Genomic DNA, 15,167 nt, shown 5'->3' with positions numbered 1-15,167 from the left:
TGCAAGGGTGGTTTAGCAAGTTTAAGGACGGCGACGGAACACTCACGAAAGACGCACCACACGTGCCGGAAGACCAACACATGTACAAAATGAGGATCTTCAGGTAGCAATTGAGCCGAACAGACATGTGAGGAACTGGTGCTAACATTCAATGTTAGTCGAGAAACCATTCGCCAGCACCTCCATCAATTTGGGAAGCACTACAAGTTGGGTCTATGTGTCCCAGATGATTTGTTTCCCGTTCCAGAAAGTCCTCCTGTGTGTTTGGTGGACTGCTCACGACATCGTGCATCGGGAACTGCTACCGGGCGGTCAGAGAAGAACATCAATGCAACTGTCTACTGTCAGCAGTTGAGCCGTGTTCAAGAAAAACTCAAAACCCTGGAGCCAACACTTCTCAATCGCTAAGGGGTTCCCCCTTTACGGGACAACGCTATGCCCCACATAGCTAGAATGAGCCGGAACACCATCCTACGCCTTGAATGGGAAACACTATTGCATCCGCCATACTGTCCGGACATTATACCGTCCGGTTATCACCTGTTCCTTTCCTTGGACACTCACTTTAGAGGACTCCAGTTCAACTCCGTAGTAGAGGTGCTAAATGCACTTGATACCTTCTTCGCTTCACGGCAAACCAAGTTCTACCGCGAAGGAATCCATGCCCATCCCGAACGTTGGCAGAAGGTCATTGATACTGATGGGTACTATTTTTGATCTTCCAGGTACGTCTTTGGTGACATATCTATGCTCTAAGTGATAGGTCAAAAAGCGACAGAACTTTCTTCGTTACTTTTATACATATTACATAAAACTACTGTATAAGTTCTAGTATCTCGAGATCGGGAAATCGGAATGTCAAAATTCGTTCAGATAATTGCTAATTTTGGTCCAGTTTACAAAATATATAAAAATTAAATAGTGTCCTTTTTGCTTCCTGGTTACTTTATGTTCGAATATCTCGAGTTCCGAAATTCGGAATGTCAAAATTCCTTCAGATTCGTGTTTCTCGTGGTTTAGTTTACAAAATATATAAAAATCAGTTGGGGTCTAGTTTGCTTCCGTTTTAACTTGATGTTCGAATATCTCGAGTTCCGAAATTCGGAATGTCAAAATTCCTTCAGATACGTGTTCCTTGTGGTCTACTTTACAAAATATATAAAAATTAGGTGGGGTCCAGTGTGCTTCAATGGTCAATTTATGTTCGAATATCTCGAGTTCCGACATTCGAAATGTCAAAATTCCTTCAGATTCGTGTTCCTGGTGGTCTAATTTACAACATATATGAAAAACAGGTGGGGTCCACCGGGTTTGCTTCCCTGCAGCCGAAAGGTACATTGAAAGTGTCGTCAAAGAAATAACTAAAAAAAAAAGCTAAGGATCGAACGTCATTATTTGTCACCCTAATTTAGCTGTGACTTGTACAACCATCGAATTATCCCTTTCGCACTGTGCTGCACATATTACCATAATAGTCTTGGAGCAAATAAAAAAAGTTAAAACACACATATAAATCAATACATTTGTCTCGATCGATAGATGCTTTCACAATTGATAAAAGGTGTAATTAAAAACAGCAAACATTGTTTCTGCTTTGAAAAGGACAATCCCTTATAAAACCGCAAACACGGTTTCGGGCGGCTTTCGCTTTCGAAAAGAGCTTTTTCGGTTTCAGTTTGGAAAACCGCATTTGCGGTTTCGGTTTTGAAAACCGCTTTTGCGGTTTCGGTTTTGAAAACCGCATCTGCGGTTTCGGTTTTGAAAACCGCTTTTGCGGTTTCGGTTTTGAAAACCGCTTTTGCGGTTTCGGTTTCGAAAACCGCTTTTTGCGGTTTCGGTTTCGAAAACCGTTTTGCGGTTTCGGTTTTGAAAACCGCATCTGCGGTTTCGGTTTTGAAAACCGCTTTTGCGGTTTCGGTTTTGAAAACCGCATCTGCGGTTTCGGTTTTGAAACCGCTTTTGCGGTTTCGGTTTTGAAAACCGCTTTTGCGGTTTCGGTTTTGAAAACCGCATTTGCGGTTTTCGGTTTTCAGAAAATCGGTTTTCTCAAAAACCGAAAACCGCAAATGTCACAAAAATTCAACAGCACTACTCGAGACCACTGCTAAACTGTATTTATCTAGGGACATAAAGGACACGTTAGAATAAGAAGGTAACATAAGAGGTTTACACTGAATTTAACTATTTATTTATTATGGAAGCCAAATTAATAAGATATCCCCCTTTTTCTCTTTTCCATTCTGGTGTGTGCGACCAGCGACAAGGTTTAATGACAACACATCATAACCTCTCTATAACCAAAATAAACAACTTGTATTCCCATGATCTATCTTCCAAAACGTACTTGCAAAATAATTAGTTCATGTCTTATTGAAAAATGTTAATACTTTAATAGTATATTCAATTTGTATCAATCTTTAGCTTTCACATGGATCACTTAGGAGTAAATAACTGTCTTTACCTGATCGTCTGGTGAAATTCTATGCTCGACGATTCGTGAATTATCCATTTATTAGCTACTGTTCTGAAATTAATATCTGACATAGATTAATTTAGAGTATTAACATTCATATCCCCTCTTCTTCCAACACAAACACACGTTCTTACACCTAATTGGCTATTATCATTTCCCGATTACATAATTTAATGATTTGTCGCACATCCATTGGCTAGTAACAACTTCCGGGCTGACTTCCGCTAAAATTCAGTCATGTCGTCCTTCCTAATCAATAAATGTAAACAATAATTACAAATAATATATCGAAATTTTAACTTGAAGGATTATACTTCATCCAACCAGTAAATATTGTTAAAAATTATGTAAAATGCTCTATAAAACTGAGTTTTATAAGAATTATACCCTTTATTTGCGCCAAAAGCTATATTTCATATGGAAATATATATGTGTATACTCATATATACATATGAAAGCAAATTAACACAAAAAGTGTAGTTTTTTTTTTAAAGATGATCCATGAGTTCTCATCAGTACACAATTCCATCCCTAATTTCTTCCTAAGTAGTAATATACTATATAATTATCCATAGTTACTTTGTCATAAACAAGGGGGGGGTTGAGGGGCACCTTGCCCTATGTCCGTAATAAACTTTAATTTATATCCAAGTTTTCTGTCATCTCCAATTAGTATACAGTAACAGTATTTTTCTTGTTTCAGCCTAATTATCTATAAAAACTGAATAATTAAATGTACAGTAATTTTATTATCGTTTATGCGGGCACAGTTTAACAATGCATACGCCCACTTTATGAATATTATTTAATGATACGGCCTACTGTTAAAAGTGGGTCGTAACAGTATCAGTATTAAAAGTACCCTGCAAAATCATTATCAAATTATATTCTTACAAGAAAACAGTTATAGATATGCGACAATCATTTTGGACATGAGTGTACAATGGTTATTACTACTCTAGTACTATTAATAAAAGCTGCAATAACATAAAATAAATTTGACAAAGCGTTATAGCAAGTCACTCCAAGTTGACTGACTTGGCCCAATCTTGGAACGTATGAGTAACATATCTTTAATGAGACTTTTCGAACGGTAACAAATTTCACTCTAATGAGTTCTGTCATCCAGGCACGTAGCCAAGGGGGGGTCCGGACCCTCCCCCCTTCGAGACCAGAAATGAAAAAAATAAGGAAGGATTAAACAAATTGAAATGAGAAAAAGAAGGATCAACGTTAAAAACAATTTTTAAAAAACTGCAGGAAGCTTTTGGTTACTCTTTCTTATGAGGAGATTTGTATTATTTGCAATACGTGGTGGCGAGATAAGCGAGATATCCTGGAAGAGTCAGGGAATTTGAAATTTCAAGAAAAGTTAGAATTTTCAAGAATTCTCAGAATTTCTGCTGTTAGTCAGGAAGATTTTAAGCTTCCGAAAGCATAGTGCCGTTGTGTAACAGCGTGGACATTTTTTTATCATAATTTTTCGTCATCGCATCCTTGCAGTATCAAACATGTTATTTCAAGAAAAAAATCCTACCGCTCCTTTAATCTGTCATTTGGAACCGACAGTAGTTGGCGGAATAATGAAAACAAAAATTTGTGTGGAAAGTCGGGTTAGCATTTGATTGAACAGAGAAAGAAACGCAAATATTGTAAAATATTTTACAAGACATTATTAAGTATTATTTTTTATAATAGTGAATATGTACTTTTTATAATAGTTGAGGTCATAATGAAAGAAAAATTGCTATATTTGAATGAACAGAGGAAAGTCGTAAATATTGTAAATCTTCAATACGTTATTTATTATTATTATTTTACTCGAGATTTCTTCAGTTTGTTATTAAAATACTTGCCAACATATCCTCATTTTATTGTCATAACAAACCAATATATGTTGATAGTAAACTAGTTTAGATTGATCAAGCTTCTGGGCCTTCAGAATTTCATGTCACGTCCTCCCCCCCCCCTCCGGTACGAAATCCTGGCTAAACAAACCAATATATGTTTCAGTAAAATAGTTTAGAATGATCGAGCCCCTGGTGTGATGACCACAGTATTTCATGTCAAGGACATCCCCTCTTCACGAAATCCTGGCTACGTGCCTGTGTCATCCCTTCCGAACAAAAAATGCGCCTGACTCAATCCCCTCTTAGACAATTGGTCACAAAGATTCAAAACTTAATATAGGTACAGAAAATACGGAGGTAATCTATTTTCGAATGTTTTTAAGATTTAAAAATTACATCTTTTTTTTTTTTTTTTTTTTTTTAATGGCAACTTTATAACATTGTAGTTTGCGTTGTGTTTCTAATAAAAACTTTAAAAAACTTCAAATGTATAGTGTACTGCGAGCCGAAGGCTTTGAAGGAACAACTAGTATAATATAAATAGACGTTTTTGTTATGATTTTGAACTGAGGATATGTACAGGGTGGCGCAAAAGACGTCGTCACCTTATTGTGAGATGTTCTCATGTTGGCGAATAGTTGTTATTTATGTACTAATCAATTTATTTTTATTCTTCACAAATTCAAAAGACATGTGGGTGAATCAATAATTGCCATACTCCCTAGGAACGCGGAATAATTGTGTCAATGTTCTTGAGAAACAACGGGTCTGTTGGCTCAGCGTGAATGAATTCCTGGGAGTGTGACACTAATTGTCCAAACATTGCAACGTCTAGTTGCTTACCTTGAGAACATGCTCAACGCAGGACAGAAGTCGACAACCCATAGCGCCTGTACGACCGAGAAGGTCACTGCTATGGCTATGTATTTCCAAGAGGATACTCAAACATCAACAAGACGACGAACCACGCAGTTGGGCATCAACAGATAGTCGTTACGACAGCGAATTTTGGTGGAAGACTTACACATGTTCCCATACAAAGTGCAAACAACAAACTAGTTATTACACGCAAATTGCCAAGCACGTGTGTAGTTTAGCCAAGCCTTCCTAAACCTTGGTCGCGAAAATGAGAATCATCATGAACGCCGAAGCGCATTTTCAGGTATGTGAATAAGTGAATAAGAAAAAGTTTAGTTTCTGGGGCACTAATAATGCGTGTGTAATTCACAAAAATCCACTGTATTCTCGTAAAGTTGCTGCTTGATTCAGTTTTTCTGAGAAAAGGTCATTAGGCCCTATTTCTTTGAGGACGGCGTTGGCAACTCTTGTGATTGCCAGTAGCGCGCGTTAGAGAACCATGTCTTGATGCCATAAATTGACAAACTGTTTTGAGAAACATGTGGTTCCAGGAAGACTATGCGACTACACACTGGAGGGCTCGGGCCCTAAATTTTTAAACATACAACCATAATTATCGGGCCCAACTTTGTAAATATACTGTACAACGATATTTATTGGTCCGTTCTTTCTGGATAGCTTTTAAAGCACAACTGCAAAATTAAACGTCTATTTGCTATAATAAAAGTACAATTTTACGTTAATTATTACGTTTCTGTAATTCGGGCTTATTTGATTATCACACCAACTCGGGCCGGGCTCAGCCTAAATGCTAAAACATGTTTCGGACTCGGGTCGGGACTCACATTATAAGTGGGCCGCGGTGGCTCAGTGGTAGAGCGTTCACCTCTGGTGCTTGGGGTCCCGGGTTCGATCCCAGCCCTCGCCAAGTGAACTTTGTGGTGGACAAACACCGTGTGCGTGGGTTTTCTCGGGGTTCTCCCGTTTCCTCCCACTTTCTTCATTCCACCATTTCATTCATTACTCATCATCACCGTCTCCTTTAGCCTAACCGGCATAACCGTGGGACGTAAAACTCAAAGATTTAATTTAATTTTCACATTATAAGTTCACTGGCCGGGCCGGGCCCGGCCCGGGCTAAAATTTCCGGCCCGTACAGACCTCTACCACACACAGACATAGCACGAGCAACAATGGACATCCTGAACAAAGCCTTTCCGGATGCTTAATCTCTCGTTTTAACGATTTGAATTTACCCGCAAGATCGCCCGGTTTGACAGCTTCAGACTCCTTTCTTTGGGGTTTTCTGAAGTCAAAGGTTTTTAGGAACAAGTCTCAGACCTTGGTGACCCTAAAGGAGAATATCCAACAAGAGGCGAAGAATTTATCGCCAGACGTTTTAAGGAAAGTAATGGAAAATATGAAACGAGCCCGATTATGCATCAACTCTAACAGTAGCTAGTTGGTCAATATTATATTCTTGACTTAATGACACAAAACGTAAACGCCTTAGCAAATTAAATCTAACAACAGAACGGATATTTTTTTTCTAATTTTAAAAGTTTCAAACTTCGGAAACAGGGTGAGGACTTTCGCGCTACCCTGTTCTATAATTGGAAACATGGAATGAACAATGCTTTGGGTAAGGTATTAAGGTCGGAGAATACTAGGTTATTCGTAATGTCAATCCTTATGGAATTTAGTATTACAGGAGCAAAGAAGAATTCAATTTTTAGTTTAAATTTCATACAAAGAGTGATCAATAAGTTTTGGACAGATGGGTATAATATTTCTATTAGTTGCAATATGGTGATGAAATTTTAAGTGAACACACTTTGATCCTTCGTCTTCAAAATGGTTATAATTGTTGATTTCTATTGTTCACAGGTAAATCACAATTAATACTGAAGTAGACATCAGAATCCGATAACGGTCGGTAAGGGAATTCCTGTTAACAACCGGTGATGAATCAGCCATACCAATTCATAGAAAGTTGCTTCCGATTTATGGGGATCTCACATTGTACCGTGCCAATATCTAACATTGGTTGCAGGTGTTTAAAAAACGTATACTTTCTAGATCCGGTCAGAAAATTATAGCCTCCTGAGATAAGAGCGGTGTAATTTTTATAGAATTCTTGGAACATAGCTCCACAATTAACAAAGATCGTTTTTGTTTGTCACTGGATAAGGTACGACGTGCTCTCCAGACTAAGAGACCAGAGCTACAAGGAAAGGTCATCAAACTCCATCATGACAATGCCAAGTCTCAGACAGTCATAATGATACAGCACAAAATTACGACAATAGGATTGAAAGTCCCTCTTCCTCCCTATAGTCCGGACATGGATTCTTCGGGTTTCTTATTGCTTTGTTGTCTGAAGGCCGTAAGCTCATTCGACTGTGATAAGATCCTCATTTCTTGTGTGAAACAACGGTGTAAAAATCAGCTACCTGAATTTTACCAAAGTGTATTCAAGGCATAGAAAGAACGTTGGACGAGGTGTCACAGCAGATGGGAGCTAAATTGAGTGACATGGTCTTGTAAAAAAAGGATCAAAGTATGTTCACCTAAAATTTCACCATCACATTGCAACTAGTAACAATATTATAACCATCTGTGCAAAACTTATTGAACGCCACTTGTATATGTATTTTACGTTTTTCAAAGCAATTTTTGTATTATGAAAAAGTAATTGAAGCTTATTGCATTTTACCTTTTAGCCGAAGAGTACAATTCCCCTTCAAATCACATATTGTTGCTGAAGAATATTGTTTCTCTGATGATACTAGGAAGTAGACAAACTGAAAAGAAGACATAAAAATTAAACGATTTTAAACTTATGGGCTATTTTTCAAACGTTTCAGGATTTATTAGCATAACTGAGCGGATCGGGGGAAGACAATGGTAAATGATATTTTCTAACTTTCGAGTAAAGTGGAAAATAGAGTTCAACATTCCCACACAATTCTATGCAATTTCACGTACCAAACCTGCCATCTGCAGGTACATTTCCGAACTAAAACTATCTACATATTATTCTGTGGTTCGATCCCAACCCATTCCACCTAATAACTTAATCCCACCGACGCGACAGTGGCGCTTGCCATTGTCTTCCCCTGACTCGCTCAATTATATAAGTAGCATATCTTGAAGTCAGATTGTTTCAAGCAGAGATGTATATGTTATCTATATAACCTTTTTAAAGATATGCTTATTATAATGAAAGGAAAATGCTGCAACGAAATTACAGATCATATTTGATTGCCAAAATACTATTAAAACAACAGAATTTAGCATGAAATATGAAATAAATGCTTATACTGCCTGGCAACATTTGTGGAATTGAAGCCCTGACTTCCAAAACCGCACAAGTCCAGCTGAAGAGATATTGAGAAAATCAATAAAAACTGGATATTTGTTGGAAATGTGAACTAGGAAATCAGACGTTTTTATATAGCCTATATATACTTACGCTTTGCTGAATAACAAATGTCACTAAGTATGAAAATTATCTGATTTCCAAGTTCACATTTCCAATAAATATTCAGTTTTTATTGAGTTCTTCAATATCTCTTCAGCTGAACTTGGGCCGTTATGGAAGTAATGGCTTCAATTACATTCAAGGAAATTAACAACTCTTATTTAATTACTTTGTCTATTTGGAGCATACAAACATAATGTGATTTATCTTAGTCTACTTCTCGCTAAGGTACTTGATTGGTTCGTTGTAGTTTCCGATTTAAAAAAAAAAAAAATGTGTACAAACAAATCTAACAGACTTTTGACTGCTGATGTCTATTAACTGACATTGGTTAGAATCAACCAATCAAACAAGGAAATTTGATGCGAAACTTGTATCCTACTTACATTCCTTCCTTTCGTTCAATTCTCCTCCTTCAGCAGACAATTTTCTCTTTCTTTTCTGAGAAGCAAGTGTTAAACTCTCGCTAATTCTTTTCCTTTTCAATATTGAATCGGTGCGAGACGAAAGCACACAAACTCTATTCAAAATTGAACTTAGATCTGCCAACCTGAGATTCTGTCTATTTAGCCGTGATAAAATTTCTGATTGTTTCCATGTGTTATAAATTACTTACCATGACTAAGTTAAAAATATAACCAATGTTAAGCAGATTCTGAATTCTAACCAGTAATTTTGGGATACAGAAGTCTTTAACACTCAGGGAAGACAGTAATACTGCTTACGACTGGTTACAGAACTGTTTCTAGATTAATTAATGTTGAGACTAATGTATAGAATTAGAGATTCATAAATTTTACTTATTAGATCACATTACATACGTAATTATATGAATATTTATTTGCTTCATTTTGCTGCTTTCTCCGCTTAATTGGTATCATGTTGAGTTATAATGTATAACTATTTATCTTGCTATTGCTTCTTCAAACAATTGTTTACCATCGATTTTACACGAGATATAAATTATTATAATATTTTGCTACAACATACCATTACTACGAAGAATTATGACGAAATCATATATCCTCGGGGAAGGAGTGAAGTGGCGTACCTTGATTTTTATAATTTTAGAAGAGAGTGATCTCAAATATCTGGTTTAATATTATACTGAGTTATTCATTTCAAAATATGCCTTTATCAGGAAGTTCTTGTCTCCGTTAATATAAGAAATTCAGCTATGAAACTTTTGTGTTTTATAAAGCAGGTCAAATAAGGATGAATTGTAGTCATAACTTAATTCACGATTTTTCGAGTTACGCCATTTCGCCCTTTCGACGACGATATAGGTGTTATGAAGATCAACGCTAATTTTAAAGCGGATGAAAGTTGATAGTAAATACGGTTTTCCAGATTTCCAGATTTCTGTAATTTGAGATAATTACAAATACAAATAAACGCGCTTCTAGGTTAAGAAAACAGAAACGATACTTATTATACTCATTTATTTTCTGTGTTAATATTATTTTAATGAATAGTTAAGTAGCGAAAGACAGTACAGATCTTGACAATACAACATGAAAAGCATTCATACTTAAAAAAAAAATATCTATATTTAAAAACAGAACATGTGTTAAAAAGTGTATTATCATTCGAATGTGCAGATTTTTTCCTTTCTTTCTTTTTTTTCTTTGTTTCATAATTATTCTAATCTTGGAAGTTGTGCAGGAAAACAATGAACCGGACTGGGGTCCAGGTCGGTAGCCAGCTCCAAAATGTAGGGGGGGCCGGTAGAAGTTAGGGGAGGCCCGATCCAACCATATTATAGTTCATTTGCAAGTATACCGTGAAAATTTTAGGGGGGGGCAGTAAAAATTTAGGCCCCCTAGACCCCCTTGGACACAGGCCTGCTGGGGTCCCTAGTCCCAAAATAAAGTGAACGTCAATCACTTACCTGCTTATATCTGTGATGTTCTAACAATGTGTCTCCCGTAAGAGTTAGCAGATCAAACTTCCTTTTTGTATCTTTGTCACCGCCTATCAAAGGCGGTAGTTTCTTACGAACTCTTCTGGCTTCTGTACGTTGGAAAGAAGCAAATTTCGTATATGCTTTAATCTGCAAAGAGAAGAAATATCATAAATAAGACAGTTTTATATAATTAGACGAAAGAATAGTTCGAAAATAATAATAATTTCAATTGCTGTTTATATCGGGTGCACGAACCAAGTAGCTACATATATTTAAACCTAGTGACATGTTAATTTGTTTAAAATCAAGAAATTGTGCACTGAAAACATACCATGCAATGGTCCAATTATCTATGCCTTATTATGTCCTCGAATTGTTTCCAATTGTGTCCTTGAAAACTACTGGAACTTGAAAACAATATCCGGGAAGTGATACTCGGTGTACCCACCAATTTTCTAAGGAGGGCACAAAATATGTTTCTGTCTAATAATAATAGTAATAATAAGCTTGGGATCGCATCCAGATGTAACTTAAGGACAAGTAATGGCATTGGAAACATGTACAGTTCTAATCTGAATATTTTAGAAGATATAAAAATTTGAAGTTAAGGAGCAACTTTTCAATCACCTGGCATATCTATATAAGAACAAGCCCACTGAATCAGTCACTGGCTTATAACAAGAATTGCGAAACAGTTAAGTGTAAGAACTTAAACTGTTGTACAATCATTCACGAAAAAAATACGAACGTTTTAATTTTCACTAAACAATGAGTAAGACGGAATTTTTTAATGTCGAAGAGTGTGAAAAAAATGTGCATTAAAAAAATATTATATGCTCCTGCTAAAACTCTGGTAAACCCTACAAAAGGAGGAAATTTGGTATTTGAGTACTTCTTAATATATGGAATACAAATATCTAAATTTACTTGCACAATTGAAATTCTGCCTATAGGGAAATGGAAATTAAAAGGGAAGGCTCCTTGTAAAATGAACACAATTTTTAGATTATGACATAATTATAAGATACACAAACACACTCACACATATATACAGTGCGTTCCACGAATAACACTAAGGTCCACCTCCTGAAGAAACCAAGGCAGATAGAAACATGAAACCTTTTGAAACCTTCAAGGGACATAAAAGGCAACATTATGCTGAGAAGAAGAATCCCCCACAAGGCGGGCTAAAGGAGGTTACTGGGGGTAACTCAAAAATTTTAAATAACAACCCCCATCGTGTGGTACCTCGTTTGAAAGGTAATCACGAGTAAAGACCACTTGTGAAAATTGTGGGGGTTGCTATTCAAAATTTTTGAGTTACCCCCAGTAACCCCCTTTAGTCCCCTTGTGGGGGATTCTCCTTCTCAGCATAATGTTGCCTTTTAAGTTCCTTGAAGGTTCCAAAAGGTTTCATGTTTCTATCTGCCTTCGTTTCTTCTGGAGACGAGCTTTAGTGTTATTCGTTGAACGCACTTCGACCGTCCTTTACGGATGGCCGCCATGTTGGCTACGGACATCCTAGCGACTTCCAATTTCCACGAGTGGTCTTTACTCGTGATTACCTTTCAAACGAGGTACCACACGATGGGTTTTGTTATTTAAATTTTTTGAGTTACCCCCAGTAACCCCCTTTAGCCCCCCTTGTGGGGGATTCTCCTTCTCAGCATAATGTTGCCTTTTAAGTTCCTTGAAGGTTCCAAAAGGTTTCATGTTTCTATCTGCCTTCGTTTCTTCTGGAGACGAGCTTTAGTGTTATACGTTGAACGCACTTCGACCGTCCTTTACGGATGGCCGCCATGTTGGCTACGGACATCCTAGCGACTTACAATTTCCACAAGTGGTCTTCACTTATGATTACCTTTCAAACGAGGTGCCACACGATGGGTTTTGTTATTTAAATTTTTTGAGTTACCCCCAGTAACCCCCTTTAGCCCCCCTTGTGGGGGATTCTCCTTCTCAGCATAATGTTGCCTTTTATGTCCCTTGAAGGTTCCAAAAAGTTTCATGTTTCTATCTGCCTTGGTTTCTTCAGGAGGTGGACCTTAGTTTTATTCGTGGAACGCACTGTATATATTGCTTTATTATGACGTGTAGAATTGTGCTCTGTGGTGTCCGTGGGCGCCATTTTTAGAACACCTGATATATATATATATATATATATATATATATATATATATATATATATATATATATATATATATATATATATATATATATATATATACAGTCTGTCACAAAAAATAGCACCACTTTGGAAAAACTGTTATTGTTAGTTCAAGCCTTATTTTATACAATTCGTTGGTCACACACTGTTCAACTAATCTTTTAATAGTTCTCCAATGTTTATGTTGTGCTACTATAGTATATATATGAACATTACTTGTAAACACTGAGTTTTATACATCAAGAAACCTTATAATCCAGAAACTAAATTTAATGCATATTTTTTATTATCACACTATTAGTGCAAAGTTTATCGCTAAACAGTAGGTAAATGAAAAAAGAAAAAATGCTTACACCACACTTTATGACACTTCAGTTCTTTGTTACAACGCCACGGGCAGCTCTTAATATGCAAACCAACGGGATATGATGTTCACAAGTGTTTCACTTAATGTAATATCCAGTTCGAGGTGCCAGATTCGAACCAGTTCCTCAGGGATTTGTCTCTTAGACTGATATATCTTCTCATGTCCTTTTTATGACATAATATGTCACATAATCTATGTAGGATTCATATCCGGAGAATTTGGTGGCCACCATAATCTTTGGAAATTCATACTTTGAAACCAGACCACAACACTCCGTGCTCTGTGACACGGCGCATTGTCGTCTTGGAAAATAAATCAACTCGAATTAGGATCTGAGAAATATTCAACAGATGATTGTAGTAACTTTCGGTTCAGGATGTCAATGTAATATGCCGAATTAACTTGTTTATTCCAGATTTTAATCTATTCCACTCCATTTGAAGTAAAGCATCCGCACAACATGACACTTTCATCAAATTTCCTTCTTTTGGAAACGTACTTTGGCTTCACATTTTTTCCTTTTCTCATACAAAATTTCATTGCACTGTCATTTCCAATAATCATAAACTTCTCCTCATCCAAGAAAAATACGTGCCATCACTGTTCATCACTCCATGCACCGTGTCTACTCATGAACTCTCTTCCAGCGTTTACATGTTTATTAGTTAAAAGTGGGATCTTTCTTAGAGTTTTCTTATGTAACCCTTTTTCAATAAATCGTCTGAGAACAGTCATCCAGCTTATGTTGTAACCTGTATTAGAATAAATAACCGCTGCACTTTATAACCCTGGAAGCTCTATCTGATACAGCCAAGCGAAAAACCTCTCGAACCAATCTCGCAGCTGTTTTCATTTTCTGCCACACCGTTCTCATTCAGAAGACATACCATGCTCTCCGTGCTTCTGTGTTATTGTACCAAAGATAGTATGATGTATACCTAGAATTTTGGCGATTTGTCTATTTGAGTAGCCCTCACTTCGCAGTGTCAGAATTTGTCTTTGTTTACAAAGGCTTGTGTCACACACTTTTCTCATATTTCGAGATTCTAGGGAATAATGAGATTCCTCAGCGTCTTATAATATACGTGAAGCACTTCCGTTTAGAACGTAAACAAAACGGACATTGAATAATACATAATTTTCATTAAAATTTGCACTTTACACAGCTCCAGAAAAGCACATAAAATGAGCATTTTAAGTCTCAACCACACTCATATTGACTACAGAGACACTAAAGGAGAGCATCTGAACTACTGAAACGCAAAATACTGCTCTGACCCTCCCCAAACTTAAAGGTTGTTGGAAACACCAAGTAGATACCAGTATGTCAGGAATGGCTTATTTAAATAGTAAATATAATGAAACCCTAGTGGTGCTATATATACAAACTACCTCCGGCCTGATTCTGGCCGAGCTCGGGATCCAAATACAGAGAACTTTATTTCTTAAATGATGGGCTATTTGCCCTCCAAATTTCCTTCAAATATGACAAGTACTATCGAAAAATAAAGTAAGCCTATGAATAGAGCCGAACTGAGCCTAGCCTATCCCTAGTCCAAATATAGTGACTTCTATTCCTTAAACGAGGGTTACTTGCCCACCAAATGTGGTTCAAATCCTCCTGTAGTTACTGAGAAATAAAGTATCTTATACACACACATTTATAGGCTCTACACTTGGAGAGAAACGTTAACCTCACGTATGCTTATTCCGAGAGCTAAACAAAAGTCGTAACATCGGGATCACAAATAGAGCATATTCCATGTAAGCAAACCCCACTTTCAATGTCAGAATACTAAAGGGGGGGGGGGCTTGAGCCAGGCCAACCTCCCCCTGGCTACGCCATTGGCACTATATTACACATACACAGCGTCTGTACACTAACAGAGTTACAATTCCATTGATGAATTGCTGTAGAAAATAATTAGAGTCTTATTTCAACTACAGCATGTCTTAATTGTATATTTAGTAGCTGGGAAGGAAAGAAAAATATACACTAAATTCTCAAAAATGGCACTAGAGAATTTATTTTTTCGTAAGCACTGGATCTAAAGGTGGAAAG

At 36.8% G+C, this 15,167-nt stretch overlaps 1 protein-coding gene across 1 annotated transcript in view; it reads right to left on the bottom strand.

Annotated features, from left to right (window-relative positions):
- The window catches only part of LOC145678545 (angiotensin-converting enzyme-like), a 91,847-nt gene that overhangs the window by 55,387 nt on the left and 21,293 nt on the right, over positions 1-15,167 (bottom strand). The window contains exons 2-3 of the mRNA XM_081748825.1: positions 10,557-10,718; positions 7,898-7,985 (exon numbers count right to left, since the gene is read on the bottom strand). Of these exons, the coding sequence (XP_081604951.1) occupies positions 7,898-7,985; positions 10,557-10,718 (250 nt within the window). The remainder of the gene's footprint in view (positions 1-7,897; positions 7,986-10,556; positions 10,719-15,167) is intronic.

Source organism: Thermobia domestica, chromosome 2, assembly GCF_964235325.1.
Source record: "Thermobia domestica chromosome 2, izTheDome1.hap1.1, whole genome shotgun sequence".
NCBI classification, from domain to species: domain Eukaryota; kingdom Metazoa; phylum Arthropoda; class Insecta; order Zygentoma; family Lepismatidae; genus Thermobia; species Thermobia domestica.
The sequence above is the reverse complement of the archived record's forward strand: the minus strand, read 5'-3'. Positions and strand labels throughout refer to the sequence as shown.